The sequence below is a fragment of the Camelus ferus genome, chromosome 12 (genome assembly GCF_009834535.1).
Source record: "Camelus ferus isolate YT-003-E chromosome 12, BCGSAC_Cfer_1.0, whole genome shotgun sequence".
Taxonomy (NCBI): Eukaryota; Metazoa; Chordata; class Mammalia; order Artiodactyla; family Camelidae; genus Camelus; species Camelus ferus.
The window spans coordinates 9269141-9291935 of record NC_045707.1 but is presented as its reverse complement, the minus strand read 5'-3'; the positions used below and the strand labels follow the sequence as shown (position 1 = coordinate 9291935).

The window sequence follows — 22795 nt, the reverse complement described above, 5'->3', positions numbered from 1 at the left end:
GCTTCAGTGCTCCCGCTCCCTGCAGCAACCCAAATCCCCATTGAAGGTGACTGTTTCTGGATCTGCCCTTAATCAAAACCAAACATCTGCACTTCATGCTCTAGACAGGGACTATAACCATGTCCTCTGTCACCCACTAGGTGCCTAAAATTACGAGGAACAATATTCACAAAGGACTGCCCAGGGGGCAGATACACGATCCAATCTTAGATGCTGCGAAGCCAGCGACATGTGCTCTGAGCTTACATATGTTCAACCACATAGGTGGGGGTGGGGTGGGGAGGAGACAGACAGAAACAGAGACACAGAGACAGCCAGAGTGAGCTCTCCCCCGAGAGCATGGCCCTGGGGGGACAAGGAACCGTGCTGTCCTGCTGGCTTTCCCCCCATGGCTGTCCCCCGGGGCACCTCCGTTCCCACAGGCCTCTCGTGCCAGGGACATCGCCTGCGCTGGCTCTCAGCCCACAGCAATGAAGATGAGAATTTTTGGGTGCGACATGGCACCTAAATGCAAGCCAATTTCCTCATTCCATGAACCCCCTGAAGAAACAAGCTGTTTTAATGACAGAAGGAAAACTGCTGCGTTAGACAACCGAAGAGATCCTCACAGATGAGTTCTGACCGCACGACTTCTCGGTTCTGCTCTCACTGTGGAGTCACAGCACTGCCGTGTCACCCCTGGGCTGAGCCAGACAATCAGGGAGCTGTGCCTCCACACAGAACCGCCCCAGGCTGCTGGGCTTGCTCAGGCGGTGGGGACACCTCCCCCCTGGGCTTCAGGACCACACGTGCTCGGGCTCCGAGTGCTGTCCTTTTATCTTAGGGGTGGATGCTGCAAGTCACATCAGTCACCGTGTTCTGCTCTCGGTCTTCGTCTCTAAGAAGCCTGGAGTCGAATCTCTGACCCACCTTTAACACTGCAATCCTCGGCGTGGCTCTGAGCACTAATCTTATTTTTCCTATCTGGCTGTTCCCTTGTCTCCATCTTCCTCCCTTATCTTTATTTTATTTAATGGTATTTATTTTTTAAGGTACTTCAAATATGTTTCTGGAAAGAGGCAGCGTATAAGTTAATCAATTAGAAACTGGGAAATCGTGCATAAAATAATTTGTCCCCCCATCACCCCCCTAAATGTGGAGCGTGAAGCTTTGATTCAGAATCTCAGTGACTGAGTGACCAGATAAAAATGTGACAGCTCAAGGGCGCAGCGTCAATCCTGCCTCAGTGACTGTACAAAGCAACGTGGCGCGACAGCCGCTCTCAGTGACCACATGCCATAAAAAGAATACTCACAAGCACTTTCAAGGCAGCTTTAGGGAGTACGGCCGGGCAGTAGGAAGTGTCGCCTCCCCTCCTGAGTTCTTGTGACTGGACTAACAATAAAACTGACCCGGGACAGATTAACAGGAGGAAGAGAAAGGTAATTCACGTGCCCGGAGGTTTCATAGAAATGCGGCCTAAAAAGTGGACCAAAGCAGGCAGCTTTTATACTTTTTAGACAAAGAAACAATAAACTTGTGAGGAACTGGCAGAACAAAGAAACTCAGGCTTTGGGTGCTTAGTAGTGAAGCCTCTGGCCAGAGTTCGGACGTGGGGCAGTAAATTAAAGAAGTAACAAAGTTTGTGCGTCTGGGCTTCCCAGCCCCGAATTCACCTCTGGGCATCAGGGTGTCCTCCATCTCCAGGTGCAGGGAACACACCTCTCGCAGGGAGATGTACCACCTGTTTTCAGGGAGGCAGAGGGACGGGTCAGAGCGACCCTCTTGTGTTAGCTCTTTCTTAAGTACTTTTAATTAAAAAAAAAAATCAGTGTGTCACGGAGGCAAATGCTGAGGACGCCTGCTCTGGGCTCCAACAGCACTAAGTACAGTGCAGACCTTAATATGCTAAGAAAAAACCCAAGAGGTAAAACAATTCTGAAGAACGCCAAGAGTGATCATGATTTCTCCAACAAGGAGAAAACCCAATTACCGCCACGTTCCCCACCGGCACCAAGTGTGGTGGCATTTACTCCCTAATCTTACAGTCAGACAAAAGCAGAGCTGCACAGCTTCTGCAACCTACAGCGCAGCCGCATGTTCCTACCAGGATGACTAAGAATGCGTGTTCACTCCTGGGGTAAGGACGCCAACGTGCTTTCTTCTGCAAGCTACCTCTCACGTGGGCGCCGCCTTCTTCCTGTACACGGTCTTCTCTGATGTCACTCTTTGAAATCTTAACATCAAAACTGGTACCTTGCACATCAAAAGTCTGAAGTCAAATTATGGTAGACGACACAAAATTTTTAAAAACCACTATTCTTAGGAAAACTGGGTAACTGATATTCCAACCATAGAACGATCAGTAAGTTCATGAACTGTCCTGTGAATAACCCCCAATGTTACGTGTTAATCTGTCACACACACACCATGCTTTTCTCCTCTATTACACTTTTAGCCAAAAGAAAAATGGTTAACTGAACTAAAGCCAATCCAAAGATTCCTGAAATACAAGTAACCTCTAACAGCTACTGAAGAGTAATCAAGGCAGCGTTTATAGAGCACGTGGTAATTTATATTTGTGGTATAAAGAGAAAATAAATGAGGATTTTTTTTAAATGGCGGTACCAGCGATTGAACCCAGGACCTCAAGCATGCTAAGCACACCCTCCACCACTGCGCTCCACCCCCACCCTCTAACCTGGGACTGTGATCACTGCCATTTGTTGTCCCCGGGCCACACACCCATGGGTTCCTGAAACCACCGAGCACTTGCAGTCCTGCATCTGTTCAAACCTATGGCCTCCACCAGACAGCCCTTTCACACCGCCCCCACCCAACTCGTTGCCTGGAAGAACCCGGCCTTTCGAAAACTCCCAGCCCTGGTCAAACTCCCTGGTCCTCAGAGTCCTCGGGGGACCACCTCCCACCTCTGTGCTCCTCTGGGACTCAGTCCATAAGAATGGAATAACACTTGTCAGGTCTGTCGCCCCAGCCGGACTATAGATCCAAAAAAAAAGAGAGATTTTATTTTCTTCCGTATCTCTAGGGCCCAGACTGGCATTCACTAATTGTATTTGTTCAACTCAAGTTTAAACAGTGATGAGAATATCGGCATATTCAGAGTGGCATCTCACTGCCTCCCTGACTCGTTCCGTCACCCAGACACTAACTGAGCAGTGCTCTGAGCCAGGCCCAGGCCTGGCGTGGGCAGTGAAATCCGCGCACTTCACAGCAGCGGCTGGAAAACACTGAGGCACCGGCGCAATCTGTCCACTCCCAGTAAGAAATCCATACCTCCTGGACTCAGAAACTTGAAAAAATGGCCACATTTTAAGATGGAGATATCCTATGATTGGTATTTAAGAAACATCTACCTTCTCCTTCCCCATAAAATGACATAATGGGTAAGCTTAAAGGGGGAGGAGGGGAGAGGAGTTGTAACCCAATTAACTATATTTAAATTTCTTGAAAGCAGAGACTTTCTTAGATGTCTGTATCCCTCTATAAAAAGTGGGGGACCTCTTTCCTCCAGAGCCATATAATGAACAGCTACAGATTTTATTCACCATATTTTAATACAATATGATACATTAACAACTTCCATCAGATGAAGACCAAAAATAAGCTTTTCATTAACAGTAACCCCTATGAAAGCACGTACTTCTCTTCTAGACTTCTTCACCTTCTCTAGAGCCTTGACAGAAAGCTGTTTGGCATTACAGATCCAAAGCAGTCCTAACGTACTCTCTGCGAATTCCATGTTCACTGTCAAGACAGCACAGCTAAATGTGTGTAATGATTAACGACAGTGAAACAGCCAGTGAAGATCAGTCAATCGTTCACATATTACAAATGTTATTAATAATAAAAACTGCTGTCATTGCTGCTTTAACCAAACTAACACAAAACATTCACAAAGACTTTAAAAAGCTTAGCTACTTCATTCACAGAGGTAGAAGGTACTTACAAGGACAATTAAAATTCAACCACTAGACATCCCTTTTAGGGAGGAATGCATACCCTGCAGACAACACATAAATGCAATGTTACATTACAGAACAAAACAAGAGCCTTTGAGTTACACAAAAGGTAGAATTTCATTTCCTTCAAGTTGGAACAGATCTGTAGGTTTGATCCTGTTTGAGTAAAATTAAAGAAAACTGCCGGTGATTATATGCAGCAGGTTAGATGGGTCTAACGAACTACCTGTATATGTGTCTTACAGTTAACACACCAGGCAGGACCCCTGCTTGACAAGGAAACTAGCTGCTCGTCACTGGAACGCTACAACTAAGACTTCCATACTTGTTAAAAGATTTATTCTAATACCTTAGATTTAATTAAAAATTGCCATATGTGGCCTAGAGTAGTTTAACCCCTGTCACTGAGAAAAAACTATTAAAACACACACAGGTTCAGAGATTAAAATAACAATCATTGGTTGTTATTTAAAGCCATAAACCTGCTTACTGAGTTGACTGGGTTAGATTGAATGAAAACAGAAAATAAAAACATTTCTATCTCCTACGAGAAACAGTCTAGGGCAAAAGTTTGAAATTTATCTTTGCAGCCCTCAAAACTCTCCTCTTGATGCTCTTTTCCCTTCACCTGTCACATGCAGGACTCTGGAGCTGTCCCTGGCAGCGAAGACTGATCCATCCTGCAGGGCTGGGAAGCCTCTCCTGTGAAGGCCGGGGGTAAGCTGCTCACCGCTGACGTGTCACCGCTGCTGCCGCAGACGACACCGCAACCCACCCGCCAACCTGTGTCCTGGGGACACTCTTTTCACAGACACCGAATTTAAAGAGCATGTAATTTTCGTGTCATGAAATTTTATTTATTTTCCCTCACCATTTAAAATGTAAAAATCATTCTTAACTCAAAAGCCATTAAAAAATAAAAAGCCACCAAATCTGGTGGCTCAGATTTGGCCCATGGATCATAGTTTGGTGACCCTGGCTTTAAAGGGTTCCAAGTACATAAGTCCTCTCCCCACCCACCCCCAAAATCGCATGCTTCCCTCCTTCCCAGTGTCCTCACCACAGACAGAATCTATCTCTCATTAGGACAGAGACAGAATCTCAAATGCATTATATCAAGTAAAGGAAGCTACAAGAAGGCGAAATGCACAGAAGTGGACAGTGTCCGGAGGAGAGCTGCACACACAGGGAAACCCGAACAGCGGCGCCGGAACTGAAGGTCCTGGGGGAAGGCTGGCCTGTTGGCTGGCCTGTTCCGGAGGGGCGCTGGAACACCTGCCAATTGTACAGGGAAAAACTGGACTGGCGCCTTACTTGTAATCCTACTAAAAAAGTAGCCCCAGATGGATTTAGGAATACATGTTAGGCAAAACTACAAAGCTCTGGGAGAAAATACAAGGAGAATGCCTTTACATTCTTAGGTAGAGAAAGATTCTGTACATAAGAACTTCTTAAGGACTTTATTAAGTGGGGAGGGGATAGCTCAGTGGTAGAGGACATGTTTAGCATGTCCTGGATTCAATCGCCAGTAGCTCCATTAAAAAAAAAAAAAGGAACCTTCTCAAAAACCTTATTTAAAAAGTGATATTTGAGCATAGAACTGAAGCTGGTGACGAAGCAAGCTACACAGCTTCCTGGGAGAAGAGCCTGGATGGAGGGCAGGGGGAGGCCCCCCGCATGTCACAGGGGCTTGTGGAAGCAGCCCGATGAGGTACTAGAGAGCCAAAGGGCACAGGCTCCCGGCCCCTGAAAGGACTTCGGCTTCCATCCTGCTGTGACGCAGGAAGGCTTCTGAGCAGGGGACTGACATCATCTGACTTTCATTTTTAAAGAATCCCTCTGGCTATTCTGTAAAAGGCTGATCATAGCAGGGGGAAGAAAAGACACCAGGACCACAGAGGAAGAGTGGCCACAGCAGACACAGTGAGCAGAGGTCAGATCCTGAATATATTCTCAAGAGGAGCCAATAAGATCTGATGACCAGTCGTTTTGAGGGTTATCGGACAGGGGGTCAAGGATGGCTGAGCAACAAAGGAGCAGACGCATCTGCCATTTGCGGAAACGGAGAAGACTGCTGCAAAGACATGTGGAAGACAGGGGAGTCAGGAGCTCAGTCCGAGATTTGTTAAACTGGAGGTGCCTCTTAGAAATACAAGCGGAAATGTGGAGCAGGCAGGTGAACACACAAGTCTGGGGACAAGGAGAAAAGTCCAGCTGAAGAAAAACGTCACCACAACGTAAGGAGCGAAGCCACAGGACTGAGCGCAGCCACCAGGGGAGGACACACAGGGCGGGGGAAGCGGCCCGAGGCCCGAGCTCTGGGACCTGGGGAGAGAGAACAGCCGGGAAGGCAGGAGGGTCAGAAGGGCTGGTGTCCTACAAGCCAGACGAAGAAAGCGTTTCAAGAGAGAAGCGACGGACTACATCCCACACAGCTGAGAGGTCGCGTAAGAGAAGGGTTTAAGGTGAAGACCAATGGATTTCACAGCGTGGAATGGCCTCAAGATAAACAAAAAACTGTAGTAGTGAATATAAAAACCTCTTAGAGAAGTTTTATTATAAATGGGAGCAGGAAAAAAAAAACCACCACCCAAGGGGATGGCGGAGAGATTTTTCCTAGGATGGAGCTAATTACAGCAGATCCACAAACGGATGAGAATAACCCAATAGGAATGTGTGCAAAAGGGAGTGGAATTTAGTGCAGACCTGAGGGGGGCTGGCATTCGGAGCGAGACACTTCATCCCCCGTAACAGAAGGGAAATTGCGGAGGCAGACACAGGGAGGTGGGCAGCGAGGGTGAGGGGAGTTCCCGGAAATTATCTCCTGGTTGCCCCTATTTTTCTCAGAAAAATAGGAAGCTGAGAACGAGGATGAGGGAGAGGCAATGGAGACTCAGGGAGAGCAAAAGGCACAGAAGAGGTGACTAGGGAAGCGGGGAATTACGGACTAGGGAACAGGAGGATGGCCAGGCAGGATGACACGCCTGCCCACGGCTAGTGATCGTCGGCTCACGGAAGCCCAGCCGGCACGGCTGTGAGGTCCTCTCCAGCCTTGCCCAGGCACTTGGGCGCAGACACAAAGGGAACAGCAAGGCGGCTTTGACTGGAGCGGGAGCTTTACCAGGAAAGAACAGCGAAGTTGAGAGAAGAGGCCAGGGACTCAGGATACACGCAAGGAGATGCTTCATTACGCATCCCTGGGTCTGCACTGGATTTCAGAATGGAAACGTGAACGTGAGGAACAAGCGGGCAGTGAAGAGGCAGGAAGGAGCAGGAGCAGCACCTGCAGGTCCTGGCAGGGTTGGAGACTCGCTGGAGTAGGGGACCCAGAGACACAAGAAGACAGGCAGCCAGAGGGGGACTGGAGGGCCGGGCTGTGGAGGGAGTGCAGCTGGAGTTCACAAGGCCTGGAGCACAGAAACAAAAGGCCGGGGTGATGACAGGATAACCTATGTAGCACTAAGTACCCAAGACTAAGACAGGAGAAGTAACGCGGAGCTAACACTGAACTAGAGCTAAGTTCTTTAAGGAGCAGGTACGGTGACCACAGAGCATTAACAGCGAAAGAGATTACACCCGCATATACTCTGATGGTGAGAGAGGAGACGCTGGAGGGCTCGGGGAGGAAAACGCTGCGAGAGCAGCAGCGATAGGCACCGTCACACCTACACGCCTCCAAGCCCAGCAGCCCACCACACACAGGAGAAGACGGCCCCCCACCCCGACAGCACACTGCACACAGGAGAAGATGGCCCCCCACCCCGACAGCCCACTGCACACAGGAGAAGACGGCCCCCCCACCCCGACAGCCCACTGCACACAGGAGAAGATGGCCCCCCACCCCGACAGCGCACTGCACACAGGAGAAGATGGCCCCCCACCCCGACAGCGCACTGCACACAGGAGAAGATGGCCCCCCACCCCGACAGCCCACTGCACACAGAAGACGGCCCCCCACCCCGATCAGCGCACTGCACACAGGAGAAGACGGCCCCCCCACCCCGACAGCCCACTGCACACAGGAGAAGATGGCCCCCCACCCCGACAGCGCACGGCACACAGGAGAAGATGGCCCCCCACCCCGATCAGCGCACTGCACACAGGAGAAGACGGCCCCCCCACCCCGACAGCCCACTGCACACAGGAGAAGACGGCCCCCGACCCCGACAGCCCACTGCACACAGGAGAAGATGGCCCCCCATCCTGACAGCCCACTGCACACAGGAGAAGATGGCCCCCTAAACCGACAGCCCACTGCACACAGGAGAAGACGGCCCCCGACCCCGACAGCCCACTGCACACAGGAGAAGATGGCCCCCCACCCTGAAGACCTTCTGGGAAAGGTCTGTCCTCAGAAGTGAGCCATGTTTCACCAAGATCAAGACAACAGATGGACTGTTCAGAGGCCGAGGACATGGGGAATTTCGCTGAGGGCACAGGGGAAGGGTTTTAAAAGATGACGTGTCATTTAGGATGACATTTCACTTAGAATGACATTCTCCAGGAGCATCCATGTTGCTGCAAATGGCGTTATGTGGTCGGTTTTTATGGCTGAGTAGTATTCCATTGTATAAATATACCACATCTTCTTTATCCAGGAACCTATTGATGGACATGTAGGCTGTTCTAAGTGATGTAAGCCAGAAAGAGAAAGAAAAATACCATATGAGATCGCTTATGTGTGGAATCTAAAAAACAAAAACAAACAAACAAACAAAAACAAAGCGTAAATACAGGACAGAAATAGACTCATAGACAGAGAATACAGACTTGTGGTTGCCAGGGGGGCGGAGGGTGGGAAGGGATAGACTGGGATTTTAAAAATTGTAGAATAGATAAACAAGATTACACTGTATAGCACAGGGAAATATACACAAAATGTTATGGTAGCTCACAGAGAAAAAAAATGTGACAATGAGTGTGTATATGTCCATGTATGACTGAAAAATTATGCTGAACACTGGAATTTGACACAACATTGTAAAATGATTATAAATCAATAAAAAATGTTAAAAAACAAAAAGATGACGTGTCAGAAAAGGATTCATACAAAGCCTGAAGGGAGTCAGAGAATAGCAGAAAACTGAGGAGTCTCCCATACAAAGTAAAAATATCAGCTTGTGAACATCTAGCAGCCACCCTGTCGAGATGTGACTGTGAATGGCCCTGAAACCACAGGTCAGCCTGGGGAGAAGTGACGTCTCTGTCACTGAGGTTTCCATTCATGTAATGGTATAAACATTGGTGTTTTCTCTAATGTCTTCTGATAAAGTTTTATAATATTCTCAACGAGGATGATAGCCACTAACACTTAAGTTGTGCTTATTACGTGCCCAGCATTCTTCTCAGGAATACGTATATACACATATATATATACATTAACTCCTCAGTGGCCATAATGAGTGTATCACATGAGTACAAATCGCCCTCTTAACTCTGATGTGACTTCTCTAGGCCTGTGGCCGTCAGAGAGGTTGACTCAACGTAGAGTTAGTCCCGGGGTTCCTTTGCCTTTGAATGAGTGTCCTTGCCTACAGCCCAGTGGCCACACCCTTGGGCCCGGGGACCACTACAAAAGACTGTAAGAATGAAAGAGCTGAGAAACTCTCCTCTGAGGGCACCGTTGGTCACAATTCTAACCTTCTTTATTTTGATTTGCTGGCTCAAACTTTTTCCTGTCTACTTTGTCCATTTAAGATAATTGAAGGTGAGGGGTGGCTCTCACTGACCACATCTGTGTTTTGAAGTTGAGTCAGAACACCTTACCAGACAGCTCCATGTGGTATTCCAGCTCATGGCACAGGTAAAAATAAAGGCGCTGTCACCACTCCACACAGTCCTTTTTATAGTGCAGCGTAATTGACGTTCTCTCTCAACAAAGCTGATCTGAATCATGCTTGAGTCAAGATAGCATATGGCATCCTTAGCTAAGCTGACTACTCGTGTGGGTTTTGGGGGTTTTTTTGTTTTGTTTCATTTTTTGTTTTTGTTTCTGGCGCAGCCAAAGACTTGCTGGCCGGAGGCTCAGTAATGCTTGGGGGAAACCTGCGTGAGTGTGTGTACATACAGACGGTGGGCTTATTTTTGAGTTCTGCACCATGTTGACCTCTGAAAGGCTCAGTCTACTCCCTTTATGAAAGTTAGTCAACATATTAATGTAAGCAATTAAGAATACCAAGACATTTTTTATCTCTTGATATCATAACCATCTGTCATATCTGACAATTTTTTCTAACTAGAGTCTTTCCTCTATGCGCTCACTTTGTATCCAATGACTCCAGAAAATTAAATATTTAAGGAAATAATAAAAACATCATCAAGTGCACATGATGTGCTAGGACTTAAAGCGGCACTGAGAACCCAGAGGTAGATTAAGAATCCTGCCCTCAGGTTGCTCTCATCCTTGTGGGACTGGCAGGTGATTAAGTGAAGTTCTCTGAGAGAGGGAAGTACTGTATGCGAAGGGGACCCCAGGGCAGAAGCATCTGGGTCAAGAAAGGTTTTCAGTAGGAGATGAAACAGTAATTCAAACAAGAGGAAACCAGGAATGTGTGCACGGGCAAAGGAATGAAGTTATAAATTTAATATTACAGCATGTGAGCTACTCCTCCTTCGGTGGCCCAAAGTGAGCTAAAGACAGTCACTTGTACTGTACCAGCTAAAGCTGCACCGCTAAACACAGCGCGTGGCACACGGCATACATGAAGTGATGAAATGAATGGCTCACAGGGTACACCAAATTAATAGCTTTTGAGTAATTTCAGCAACTGTTACTGACTGGCTCTCTGCAGGACTAAGAGTGGTTTTGTCCATTACAGCCATTGGCTCTTCATTGTTCCGTTCAGTTCAATACGTATTAAGCACCCAAAATGGACCAAGCACTGAACTAGAAGACACCATGAAGAAGACAGTCCCTGCCCTCAACACAGCCACAATCAAGTGGGGATAAAGTTGTATAAAAGCCTGTTTCATTGTGAGAAGTGCGGCAAGGGAGGCGCTCACACTTCAGACTCTCCCCTCCATTCCAAACAAGGTAACCACATGTTCATTTTTTAAAATTATACAGCCCAGTTTTAAAACAAGGTGAGTACCTCCATACACTGAAAACTGACTGGAAATACTCGGCTAAATCAGGTCTAAACTAGAGTGGACCGGTTCAGAATGGCCAGAGGCTGTCTGCAGTTCAGCTCCAGCAGGATGACGGGGACCAGAAGCAGCCACCATGTCAAACTCAGTGCTAGGACAGGACTCCTCCGCATGTGAAGAAAGAGGAAGAGCGCTGTGCTCAGTGCAGCCCTGGGCATCGGCTCCATGCACAGCTGTGTGCCTCCGACGTCAGGAGGAAGCCGAGAGAGCTTCACACACAGAATCTGGTCCAAGATGCTGGCCGGCTGGGTGACCAGGCAGAAACCCAATATCCCCAGTAGCACTCTGATATAAATCATCAACAGAAGATCTGACTTTAGGCTAGGGTCACTGGGGAAATACGTGGAAGAAAGCACAACATCCTTATACAGGGAAAGGAGAGCCCAGAAAGGGGGGAAATATAACAAATCTCTCAAGGTGAGCCAGCAAACTAAAACTTCAAAGCGAAAAATCCAACCCTCAGAAAAACTGGCCCCTTTCCTCCCACTCCCAGTCCCAAGCCCGCAACCCTGGACTGTGCTGGACTCAGCCCCAGGTCCAAGCAAGGGCACTTCCATCAGGGAGCACAGAAAGGGACCTCGTGCACCTTAAACTAGATCTACAGAACGAGCACCTGGAGATGCTCAGGCCAGTGACCCAGCAGGCAAAGGAGGAGTTACTACATCACTGGCACTGGGGGATTTGATGGGAGGTCTCTTGTACCTCTGTGTCTAAGGATAACCAGAAACAGGCAACTGCAGCAACCACAGGCCGACAAGAGGAAGGCAACCAAGGGCTCGGACCCCTAGCATCAGAGGCGCGCTCCAGCACCGGGGGAAAGGACATCCAGACTGGCAGGCGGGGCAGGGAAAGGACCACTGCCACTTACAGACCCAGGACAGGCTGCAGCTCTGGGGACCGAGCTTACTGCACCGACACTCCAGGCGAGGCCGTTTCCTCTCCTGATTCTGACCAGAGCCTGCAATAGTAATCCTGGTGTCTGCTGAGCACCATTCCGGACTCTCTACTTACAGCTCACCCTAATACCTACATCAACCCTACAAGGTAGGCATTATCATAATACCCATTCTACCAAGGAGAAAACTGAGGCTCAGAGAAGTTAAAAATATTTGCCAGTTCAGGCAGCTAGTAAGTTGCAGTACTTGGATTTGAAACTAGACCTAAGCCTTACAAAAGCCTTTTCCCCCTGAAATCCACTGAGTCCAAAAAAGGTATCAATATTTCAGACTGGCACATTTCAGGGGAGAGGGGAAGAGCTCCCAAAACTCACATTATTTAAAAAAAAATTCAGTCACTGCATAAAAGCCCCACAGAGCCCTGTGTTATTCAGAGGTCACAAAAAGGAAAGGTCAACCCCACCCCCCAGGAGAAAGAGAGCTCACGTCCCAAGCCAGTCAGACGTAAGATATACGACTGTCCCTGCAATGCAAGATCCCAGACCCCTCACACTGCAATTCTCGGGGGACAACGGGCTGAAGCGTCCAGTGCCACATTTCCTTCCCTCATCCTTCCACGATTACTTCTCCTGTTTTCTAGATTTGGTTTCAAGCATTTCATTCATTCTCCCATCACCTCAGCTCATCTCAGGTTCTGGAAACACAGATAGCACTGTCTGGCATGGGTGAAAATGTGGAACAAAACCCAGTTAGCTCTGAGTATACTAAGAACACGAGATGTCCAATTCTCTCTTCTCTTCAAGCAAATTGTACAACTCAAACCATTACTTCACCAGTGGTAACTCTCAATTAGTGACAGAAAAGACCAGTGACATTTCCACCAAGTCCTCCAATCATGCTGGCTGAGATTTAGCTCAAGTTCTTCCGGGGGTGGCAAGAAGGATAATAATTTACACACCGAAAACTAAGATATAATTTGCCTACAGTGAAATATGCTGATCATAAATGCTGAATGGATTGTGTCAAACCCAGGCAACCATTATCCCCATCTAGACAGAGCACGTTTCCTTTACTCCAGCAAATTCCCTCATGCTCCTTTCCAGGCAACCCCAGCCTCCTCTGACAACCACCGCTCACGTCTGCATCACCACTGACCAGCTCTGCCCGCTGCACAGCCCCACGGAATCATACTGTATGTACTCTTTGTCTGGCTGCTTTCGTTCAATATGCTTCAACATCTGTCCACGCTGTCTTGTACACTGGTGGGTCACGCACTTCAGTCACCAGGCAGTTTTAGCCATTCTCCCACTGGTGGACATCTGAGCATCTGAGCTGTTTCTAGTGTCTGGCTGTTATCAACTCTTTTATTTATAAGTCTTTTGTGGACGTATGTCCTAGGGTAAATACTGAGGGTCACAGGCAGGGGTACATTTAACTTTACAGAAAAACTACCAAAATGTTTCCCAAAACAGCTGCACCACTGACACTCCCACCAGCAAAGTACCAGAGCTAGCAGTTGCACCACACCTTCACCAAGATTTGGTGCTGTTGAGTCATTTTAATTCTAGCCATTCTAACGAGTATCCAGAGGTTTGTCACTACGCTTTTGCTTGTTTATAACAGCTTTATTGAGATGTAATTAGCATACTACTCATTTCAACTATATAATTCGATGGATTTTGGTATATTACATTTTAACACATTGATCACCTCATCACCCAAGTGTGGGTGACAGCTGTGTTTCCTCAGAGGTAACCAACCCACAGTGGGCAATCAACGTGTTAACAGTGGTAAAATATGTATGTAACAAAATTCACCATTTTTAAGTGTAGAATTCAGGGGCTTTAATTACATTCACAATGTTGTACAACCATCACTCACTACTAATTCCAAAAGCTTTTTAATACCCCAAACAGAAACTCTGTAACCACTAAATAACTCCCCCTTCCCCTCCAATCCCTGGTAACCGCTAATCTTTCCTTTTCTATGAATCTGCCTGTTCAAGGTGCTTCATATAAATGGAATCATACAGTATTTGTCCTTTTACATCTGTTTCTCTCACTTAGCGTGTTTTCAAGGTTCACCCACAGTGTCGCATGTATCAGTTACTTCATTCCTTTTATGGCTAAACAATATTCCATTGTATGTCCTTAACACTTTTGTTTACCCATTCATCTACTGATGGACACCAGGGCTGTTTCCATCTTCTGGCTAACAGTGAATAATGCTACAGTGAACGGTGGGCACCCAAGTATCTGAGTCCCTGCTTTCAATCTCTTGGGTACATACCTAAGAATGGAACTGCTAGGTCATATTCTATGTTTAGCTTTTTAAGGTGCCACTAAACTGTTTTCCATAGTAACTGAACCATTTCACACCCCACCAGCAATATACAAGGGTTCCAATTTCTTCACATCCTCACCAACACTTATTTCCTTTTTTTTTTTTTTTTTTTGGTAATAGCCATCCTAAGAGCATAGAGTGGTATCTTGTTTTAATTTGCATTTTCTTAATGATTAAAGATGCTGAGTACTTTATCATGTTTGGTGTGTTTGGTGGCCATTTATGTATCTTCCTTTGTCAGCACAGAAGTTTTCTGTCCAATTTTTTAACCCGGTTATCTTTTTACTATTGAGTTGCAGGAGCACTTTATATGTTCTAAGCAAATCCTTGGTCAGATATATGTACTGAAATACTTTCAGTCTATGGCCTGCCTTTTTCATTTTTATGATGTCTTTTGATGAAAATTTTTTAATTTTGATAAAGTCTAATCTGATAATCAATTTTTTTCTTGCATGGTTAGTGTTATCTGTGCCCTGGATAAGAAACATTTGCCCATACTCAAAATCACAAAGATATTCAGCCATATTCTAAACATTGTATAGTTTCAGCTTTTATGCCTAGGTCTACAATCCATGTTGAAGTATTTTCTGTGAATGGTACAAGGTGTGGGTCAAAGTCCATTTTATTCTAATTAGATATCAAGTTGTTATACTACCATCTGTTGAAAGAAATAGGTTTTTTTATTGAAGTAGTCAGTTTACAACATTGTGTCAATTTCTGGTGTACAGCACAATGCTTCAGTCATACATAAATATACATATGTTCACTTTCATATTCCTTTTCACCAATACTATAAGATATCAAATATATTTATTTCCCTGTGCTACACAGTATAAACTTGTAGTTTATCTATTTTATATATACCAGTGTCTGCAAATCTCAAACTCCCAATTTATTCCTTCCCACCCTCTTCCCCCCGGTAACGACAGGTTTGTCTTCTGTATCTGTGAGTCTGTTTCTGTTTTATAAATAAGTTCATTTGTCTATTTTTTTTTTTTTTTTTTTTAGATTCCACATATGAGTGATAGCATATGGTGTCTTTCTTTTTCTTTCTGGCTTACTTAGACTTAGAATGACATTCTCCAGGGCCATCAATGTTGATGCAAGTGACATTATTTTATTATTTTTATGGCTGAATAGTATTCCATTGTATAAATATACCACATTTTCTTTATCCATTCATCTGTCAATGGACATTTAGGTTGTTTCCACGTCTTGGCTATTGTAAACAGTGCTGCTGTGAACACTGGAGTGCAGGTGTCTTTTTGAATTAAGGTTCCCTCTGGACATATGCCCAGGAGGGGGTTTGCCGGATCATATGGTAAGTCTATTTTTAGTCTTTTGAGGAATCTCCATACTGTTTCCACAATGGCTGTACCAAACTACATTCCCACCAACAGTGTAGGAGGGTTCCCTTTTCTCCACATCCTCTCCAGCATTTATCCTTTCTGGACTTTTGAATTATGGCCATTCTGACCGGTGTGAGGTGATACCTCATTTTAAGAAATAAGTTTTAAACTGATTTTGGTTTAGAGTTTGCAAATATTTTGCAAAGGGAAGATATCTGGAAATGGCCTTAACATTCCTTACACAACACTCAGCATGCAATAAAAGACAGGACCAAATGACTAAACACAAGAAGACAAAAACTGACAATACATATTTATCAGGCACATTCTCTAAAATGACAATACTTAATGTGCTTAAGAAGGTAAATAACAAAATGAATTTTCAACAGAGTAATCCATTTAAAAAAAAACAAATAAATTCTACAATAACTCAAAAATACAATACCAGAAACTAAGAACACAACAGGTGACAGCAGATTAGACAAAGCAGAAAAGAGGAGAAGGGAACTAGAAGGGCGATTAGCAGAAAATTTTCAAACAGAAGCTCAGACAGAATGGGAAATACTGACAGGAGGCTATGAAACATGTAAAACATAGTGAAAGGTTTAACATATGTGTAACTGAGTCCCTGAAGGAAGGGAAAGAATGGGAGAGAAGCCGTATTTGAAGAAATACTGGCTGACAATTTCCCAAATTGTTCAAAGACATCCAATTCAAGAGTATTATCCTAACAGGTAATTGTAAAAAAGCTAACCATCTCTGTCCCCATGGGCCTTCCATTCTGGAAGGAGGCACAGAATAAATAAGACACCACTCAATGATTACATAGTATGTTAGAATGTGCTTTCTTAAAAAAAAAAAAAAGGAAAATAGAGCTTATAGGATATAAAGGGGTTCAGAAGTATGGAGGGAAGTATCTGCACTATTACACAGGAACACAAAGCCTGGAAGAAAGTAATCAGAAAAATACCTTTGACTAAAGACAGATTAAAGAGAAAAAAGAAGCCACACTGACAGACTCTTTTAAAAAGTTATTATCTACATGAGTATGGAAGAAAAAGACCAAGCATGCGCCATTGAGTAGTAAGTTATGCAAAAAGCTGCAATTCTACAAGAATTTGTTAAACACCTTCAATTAACAGACTGACTGCGGTGCTAGGGATACAGGGAGTGTGATGTGCTCACTTTACTCAAGGAGCTTATCTGATGGAAGAGCAATGAGGTATCAGTTTAAGTGTGAAAAGAATTTACAGAAAGTAGCATCCAAATGTTACTGTTCTTTCTCAAATACTCAAGAACCAGAACATAACCTTCCCTATAGAGAAAAATAAATTATAGAGTAGCATTAGTCAAAAGAACTTTTGGTAATGATGGAAATACTCTGTATCTGCATGGTCCAGTAAGGTAACCACTAGCCACATGTGGCTACAGAGTAGTTAAAATGTGGCTGGTCCAAGGAAGAAATGTAATTATTAATTTTACTTATTGCTAATTAATTTAAACAGCCACATGCAGCGACTGGTTACACGGACACTGGAGGTACACAGTATGACAACCTATCTCACCTGGCTCTACACTTTAATAGGGGAGGTCTGGGTACATCATTAGCAAAAATGATGTAGAAATATCCTAAGGATAGCTAAAGGACTGGAAAATAAAGCCTCCAGGAAAAGGGTGAAAACAGAATTTTTAGTGTATTTATATCTTACTTTCCTCCAGAATGAATTTAACATGACTTGTAAAGACTCACAGCACAGCAAGAAAAATTATTTTTTAAATAAATGCAGATATGTATATCAAACAAATGGTATTAAACAAATTTAAAATTATTATGAAAAAATTAAAATTTAAGAATTAAAATAATTTTTTAAAACTTAAAAAGAGAAAAAAATGCAGATATGTGCATTAAACAAAAGGTATAAGACAAATTTAAAACTGTTAAGAAAAAGAATTACCTTCCACAGAGAAGACATAGCTCAATAGTATCTTAATACTGACATTTTATGATCATAATTAATTTTTATGGATTTTAGCAGTTAAGACACTATTCCCCATTACATTCTATGAGTTTAATCGAAAGGAAGAAAATTTTAGATTGATATAGTAATGATCTATTGCTATATAACAAACTACCCCCAAACGTAGTACTTTAAAACAATCACATGTGTGGTCTTACACAGGCCAGAGGGTCAGGAATCTGAGTGGAGTGGTTCTGGCTCAGGGTTGCTCACGAGGGGGACACAACTGAAGTGGACGGGGACTGAGAGGATCCGCTTCCAGGGCGGTGCATCACACGACCACTGGCAGGAGGCCTCAATCCCTCAGCATGCAGATCTCTCTACGTGGGCGCCTGAGTGCCCCCATGACATGGCAGCTGGCTCTGTTGGAGCGAGTGATCCAAGAAGAAAGCAAAGAGGGAGCTGCAGTGCCTTTTACATCTCAGAAGTCACACTGTCACTTCCCCCAAGCCTATTATTTAAAAGCAAGTCACTAAGTTCAGCCCACACTCAAGCAGAGAAGAATCCTTTTGTTCCATCACTTACTTACTTTTGCTTTGTCTGGTGTCTTTCTACTTGCTACCCTGAGGCCGTATTTTGCTTCACTTTCTGTCCCATCCAGCGCCTGGCACCTTGGCCAATCTTCCCTTCCCTCCAGGTCCATCTGCACTGAATGGATCCTCTCAGAGCAGCTGGACTCTGGTCCAAACCCCATTAGACCCCTCTGAGGGACACTAGTGAATCCCCAAAGTCAGCATACAGTCCCTTTGCATATATTGTTCTTTCTAATTAGCCCTCTCACCTGTAGGCCATGCAGTCAAAGTAACCCAATGGCCCTTCCTGACCCACCAATCTATACGTCAGATCCACAAGTTCCCTCCTGCCACTAACTCTTCTCGACTGGACCCGGTACAATTCGTTTACATGGCAATTACGCTAACATGCTTAAAAAAAGGGATGTCACACTTATCTTTGCACCTTCAGCCCCTACAAAGAACCTGTTTCAGAGCAGATGTTCAGTAAAGGCTGATGACTGATCTCTGACTAAAGGAAGAGTCCACCATGGTAAAGACATGCCAAAGCATTAACTCAATTAATACACCTCCCAGGGGTATCATATCAATTAACATATCTCCCCAAAAGCCCAAAGAGCAGGGCCCTTGGCTCTTAGCACTTTCAACAGCTCAATGTTCCTATTGTGATCTGAGGCAGAAGTGCTCAGACCAAGAGGCCCCTCTATGGACCATCTGGACCAACTCCCTTTCTTCTATGCTCCCTCTGCTCTTTGTGCATATTCCCGTGATTGTATAATCATCTGCTGTCTCCCCAGAATAGGGCTTCCCAGAAAAGGACTTTTCATTTTTCAGCTGCATCGCCTGGCACAAAACCTGGCACATGGGAGATCACCCGCAAATGTATTAAATAATAAGAGTATCCAGCTAATATTTATTTAGTACTATGTATCAGGTATCCATCAAGGATTTAATACACATTATCTCACTTAATCCTTACAAATAATCTCACCAGAAAGGTACTGTCCAGCATTTTTCCTATTAAATAGACGTGGAAACTGAGGCCCAGAGAAGACTAGGACAAAATCAAACAAGCATTGACTGAGATTGTCACATAATTTAAATTTTCAGATGCTTTATTTCATTTATTCCTCTGTACAATTCAGCAATAAAATTATGTATTATATTCCCATTTTCAGGCAAGAAATCTAAGGCTTGGAGAAACTGCACCATAAGGCACAGCTTGTAAAGCCAGGGACCAAGTCCAGGTCCGTCAGGCTCCTGGGTACCTTTTACAATGGCTATCGGGCCCTTCAGCGGCAGAATCAGGATTGAAGTGGCGCTGCCACTACTGGAAATGGCAAAGCCTGGGCTGACAGTCAGGCAGAATGGAGTGCCAATCTTAGTCTCACAGCTGGGGAATGGTGTTCACGCCACCTCCCACCTTGCACATCCGTAGCGTGTCTCTCGCCCACCAGCACATATGCTATCTGACTCTGGGGCCTGTCAGTCGGCTCCCAGCCAGGGCCTCCGAGAGGACCTTGCACGTTACAGGTTCGCCATCAACGCGTGCTCAGCTAACAGAACACGCATAACGTGGCGGAAAGCTCCCATGTATCCGTCCCCTTCCCGAGCCCGACTTCACAACTGTACTGGCGAGCAGGGAGCAGGTGTCAACCCCCAGGGCCCCTCGGGGACCCGCGCGGGAGGACGTGGGCCTGGCATCGGCGGCCCGGGGCCCCCCCGGGGGGCGCGCGGAGGCCTCCACCCCGCGGCCATCCGGGAGGAGGGGGCGGGCCTCTGCACCACCGGGCCGCGCCGGGCGCCCCCTTCCCCGCACCGCTCGCGCAGCCGGGCCGCCCCCGACGCTCGCGCCGCCCGGGCCGTTACCGATTCCGCTGCTCTTTGAAGAGCGCCGTCAGCGCGCGCAGAGCCTCCAGGTCCTGGATGGGCGCGGGCACCATGACGCCGGACAGCCTGGCGGGCGGCGGCCTGGGCGCGGCCATCTTGCCGCTCGCAGCTCGGGCCGAGCGGGCGACGACGAGGAGCAGGAGGAGGAGCAGCAGCAGGGAAAGCAGGAGGGGGAGGGGCGCCCGCAGCCTCCGGACGCCGCCGCCGCCGCCGCCGCCTCAGTGCCACTGCAGCCGCGGCCGGGGCGGGAGGGCGCGAGGTCACGCGGCCGGGAGGGCCTCGGGCCGGAGGATGCGACGGAGCGGCGAGAGGAGGGGGCGCGGGCGGAAGTCCCGCCTGCAGGGAGGGGGCGCCGGCCGGAAGTTCGGCCTGAGAGGAGGGGGCGCGGGCGGAAGTTGTGTGTGAGGGGGCGGGGACGCCAGGAGGGTGTGGGATCCCAGAGGAGAAGTCGGCAGGGGGTTTCGGGGACAGGTTCACCCTGAGGGGCGAGATGCGGGCAGGGGGTCTCGACGGGAGTAGGTTTGGGGGGGCAGGTTCATCCTAAGAGGGGAGATGCGGGCAGAGGGTGTCTCGACCGGAGGGTGTTTGGGGGACACGTTCACCCTGAGAGGGGAGATGAGCGGGGGAGATCTCGACGGTTTACCCTGAGAGGAGACATGCAGGCCTGGGAGGCCTCGACAGGAGGGGTTTGGGGGTACAGGTTCACCCTGAGGGACGAGATGCTGGCAGGCGGGTTCTGGATGGGGGTAGGGTTTGGAGGAAGGGAGAGGAGTCCTGCAGAGCCCCCCCCCCCAACTCTAAGAGAAGGCTGAAGACCTGGATCGTGGGGTGGACTGGACTGATCAGTGCACATACCCACCCAGTGGAAGCTGGAGCCATCTCACCAGCGTGCAAGTCTCAGACCCTGGAAGCTCAATTCCCAGCACTTAGCAATCATTTACTGTTGCTGATAGATCATTTACCAGGCCTGCTTGGGGTGAGAATACATTGCTCCAGCTCATCTAGGGCTTAATATATGATTAGAAGTCAAAGAGCTAAGTTCCACAAGAATTGTGTCTTTCTAAAGGGAAAGGAGTGTATTTTATAGGACTCAGAGAAGGCTTCTCTGGGGTTTTGATAATTCATGTATGTTCTTTCCACTTCCCTTTATCATGTCATGTGTATGTTCTTTCAATAAGCAGTGTTGCCAAGCCCGTGCTAGGTCTGGACATGGCCCCTCAGTATCCACGCGGGATTGGTTCCAGGGCGCCCAAGTCCCATAGTCAGCCCTCCGAATCCGAGGATGTGGAACCTGAGGGCCGACTATATAAAGATCAGTAAGAGCTGATCTGAACCCTGAAGGAACTCAAAGTCTATTGGGAGAGAGAGACAAAAATAACACTGCGGTTGATAACTGCTGTGATAGAGGGCTGTACAAATGGCTGTGGCAACCACTTAAAATGCGTAAATACGTCCCCTCTACATTTCGATTTGAGGAATAGGAGTGTGTTTATAAGACGGCATTCTTGATGTTCTTAGCTAAATAAAATCTAGAGACCCGATAAACACCAGCAGCAGAACTGAAACGTAAACAGCAAGTTACCTGATATTGTAATTCAGCCTTACCTATTTGTTCATTCCACAAATATTTCTATGTATCTGCTATATGCTGGGCATTAGATCACCTAGCAGTGCTCGAGACCATTCAAAATGCTTAACAATCCTTAGCAGGGCAAAATTTTTCCTCAGGGAAAAATAAAATGTGTCATCAGGAATCAAGATCTTACCCCTTAGCTTCCTATCCTTGATTGTAAAACAAAAATAACTACTCTGATTCTTCCAGAAAACATCTCCCGTAATATTCAAGTTCATTGCCTGGAATATTGCAGTATGAACCTGATTACTCTCTTTGCTTCTTCTCTTGCCTCCCTGCAGTCTAGATCCTGTAAAAATGTAAGTCAACATTTCACTTTGCTCAAAATCCTCTGAAGGATTTCCATTTCACAAAAGCCAGAGTTCTTCCAATGGAAAAGCCCCTAAATAGCCTGCCTCCCTCCTCCTCCCCCTATTCTGATCCTCCTCCACTGTGCTTCCACCACGCCAGCCTCCTTGTACTCCACCAGGGGAGGTTCCCTCCTGCCTCAGGATTTTGCACATGCTGTTCCTTTTGCGTGGAACACCTTCAGTGCGCTCCCAGCAGATACTTGTGTGGTTTACTTCCTTACTTCCTTCATCTGCTCAAAAGATCTCTTAATGAGTTTCCCTTATCAGTCTTTGAAATTGTAACACACCACCCAAATTCCTTATCTTTGAGGATTTTCTCCATAGCCCTTAACACTCTATATCATATCGTTTACTTACCCATTTATTTATTGTTACTTGATCTATTTTGTTTACTGCCAGAATGTTTAAGCTCCATAAGGACAGATTTTTGTCTGTTTTTTTTCAACTTCATCTTCAGCATCTAGAAAACAACTGACTATGTAGTAATTGCTCAATAAAATTAGTTAAATTAATAAACAAAGAATTTTTTAAGATATATTTTCAGAAAGGAGAAAGAAAACAACATGTTCCAGAAGAAGGCCAACAATCCAAAAAATACAAGAAAGAGGAAGGATGGAAGAGAGGAAGAAAAAAATTGTAAAGAAGAAGATTAAAAGAGAAATAGAGACATAAATAGGACAGACTAGAAGTATGGGT

General features: G+C 46.1%; 1 protein-coding gene across 1 annotated transcript in view; it reads right to left on the bottom strand.

The window, feature by feature from the left end:
* Positions 1-20456, bottom strand: part of ATXN10 (ataxin 10) — a 150305-nt gene extending 129849 nt beyond the window's left edge. Inside the window, 1 exon segment of the mRNA XM_032493864.1 lies at positions 20096-20456. Coding sequence (XP_032349755.1) covers positions 20096-20211 — 116 coding nt within the window. The 5' untranslated portion in view covers positions 20212-20456.
* Between the last annotated feature and the right edge of the window lie 2339 nt (positions 20457-22795).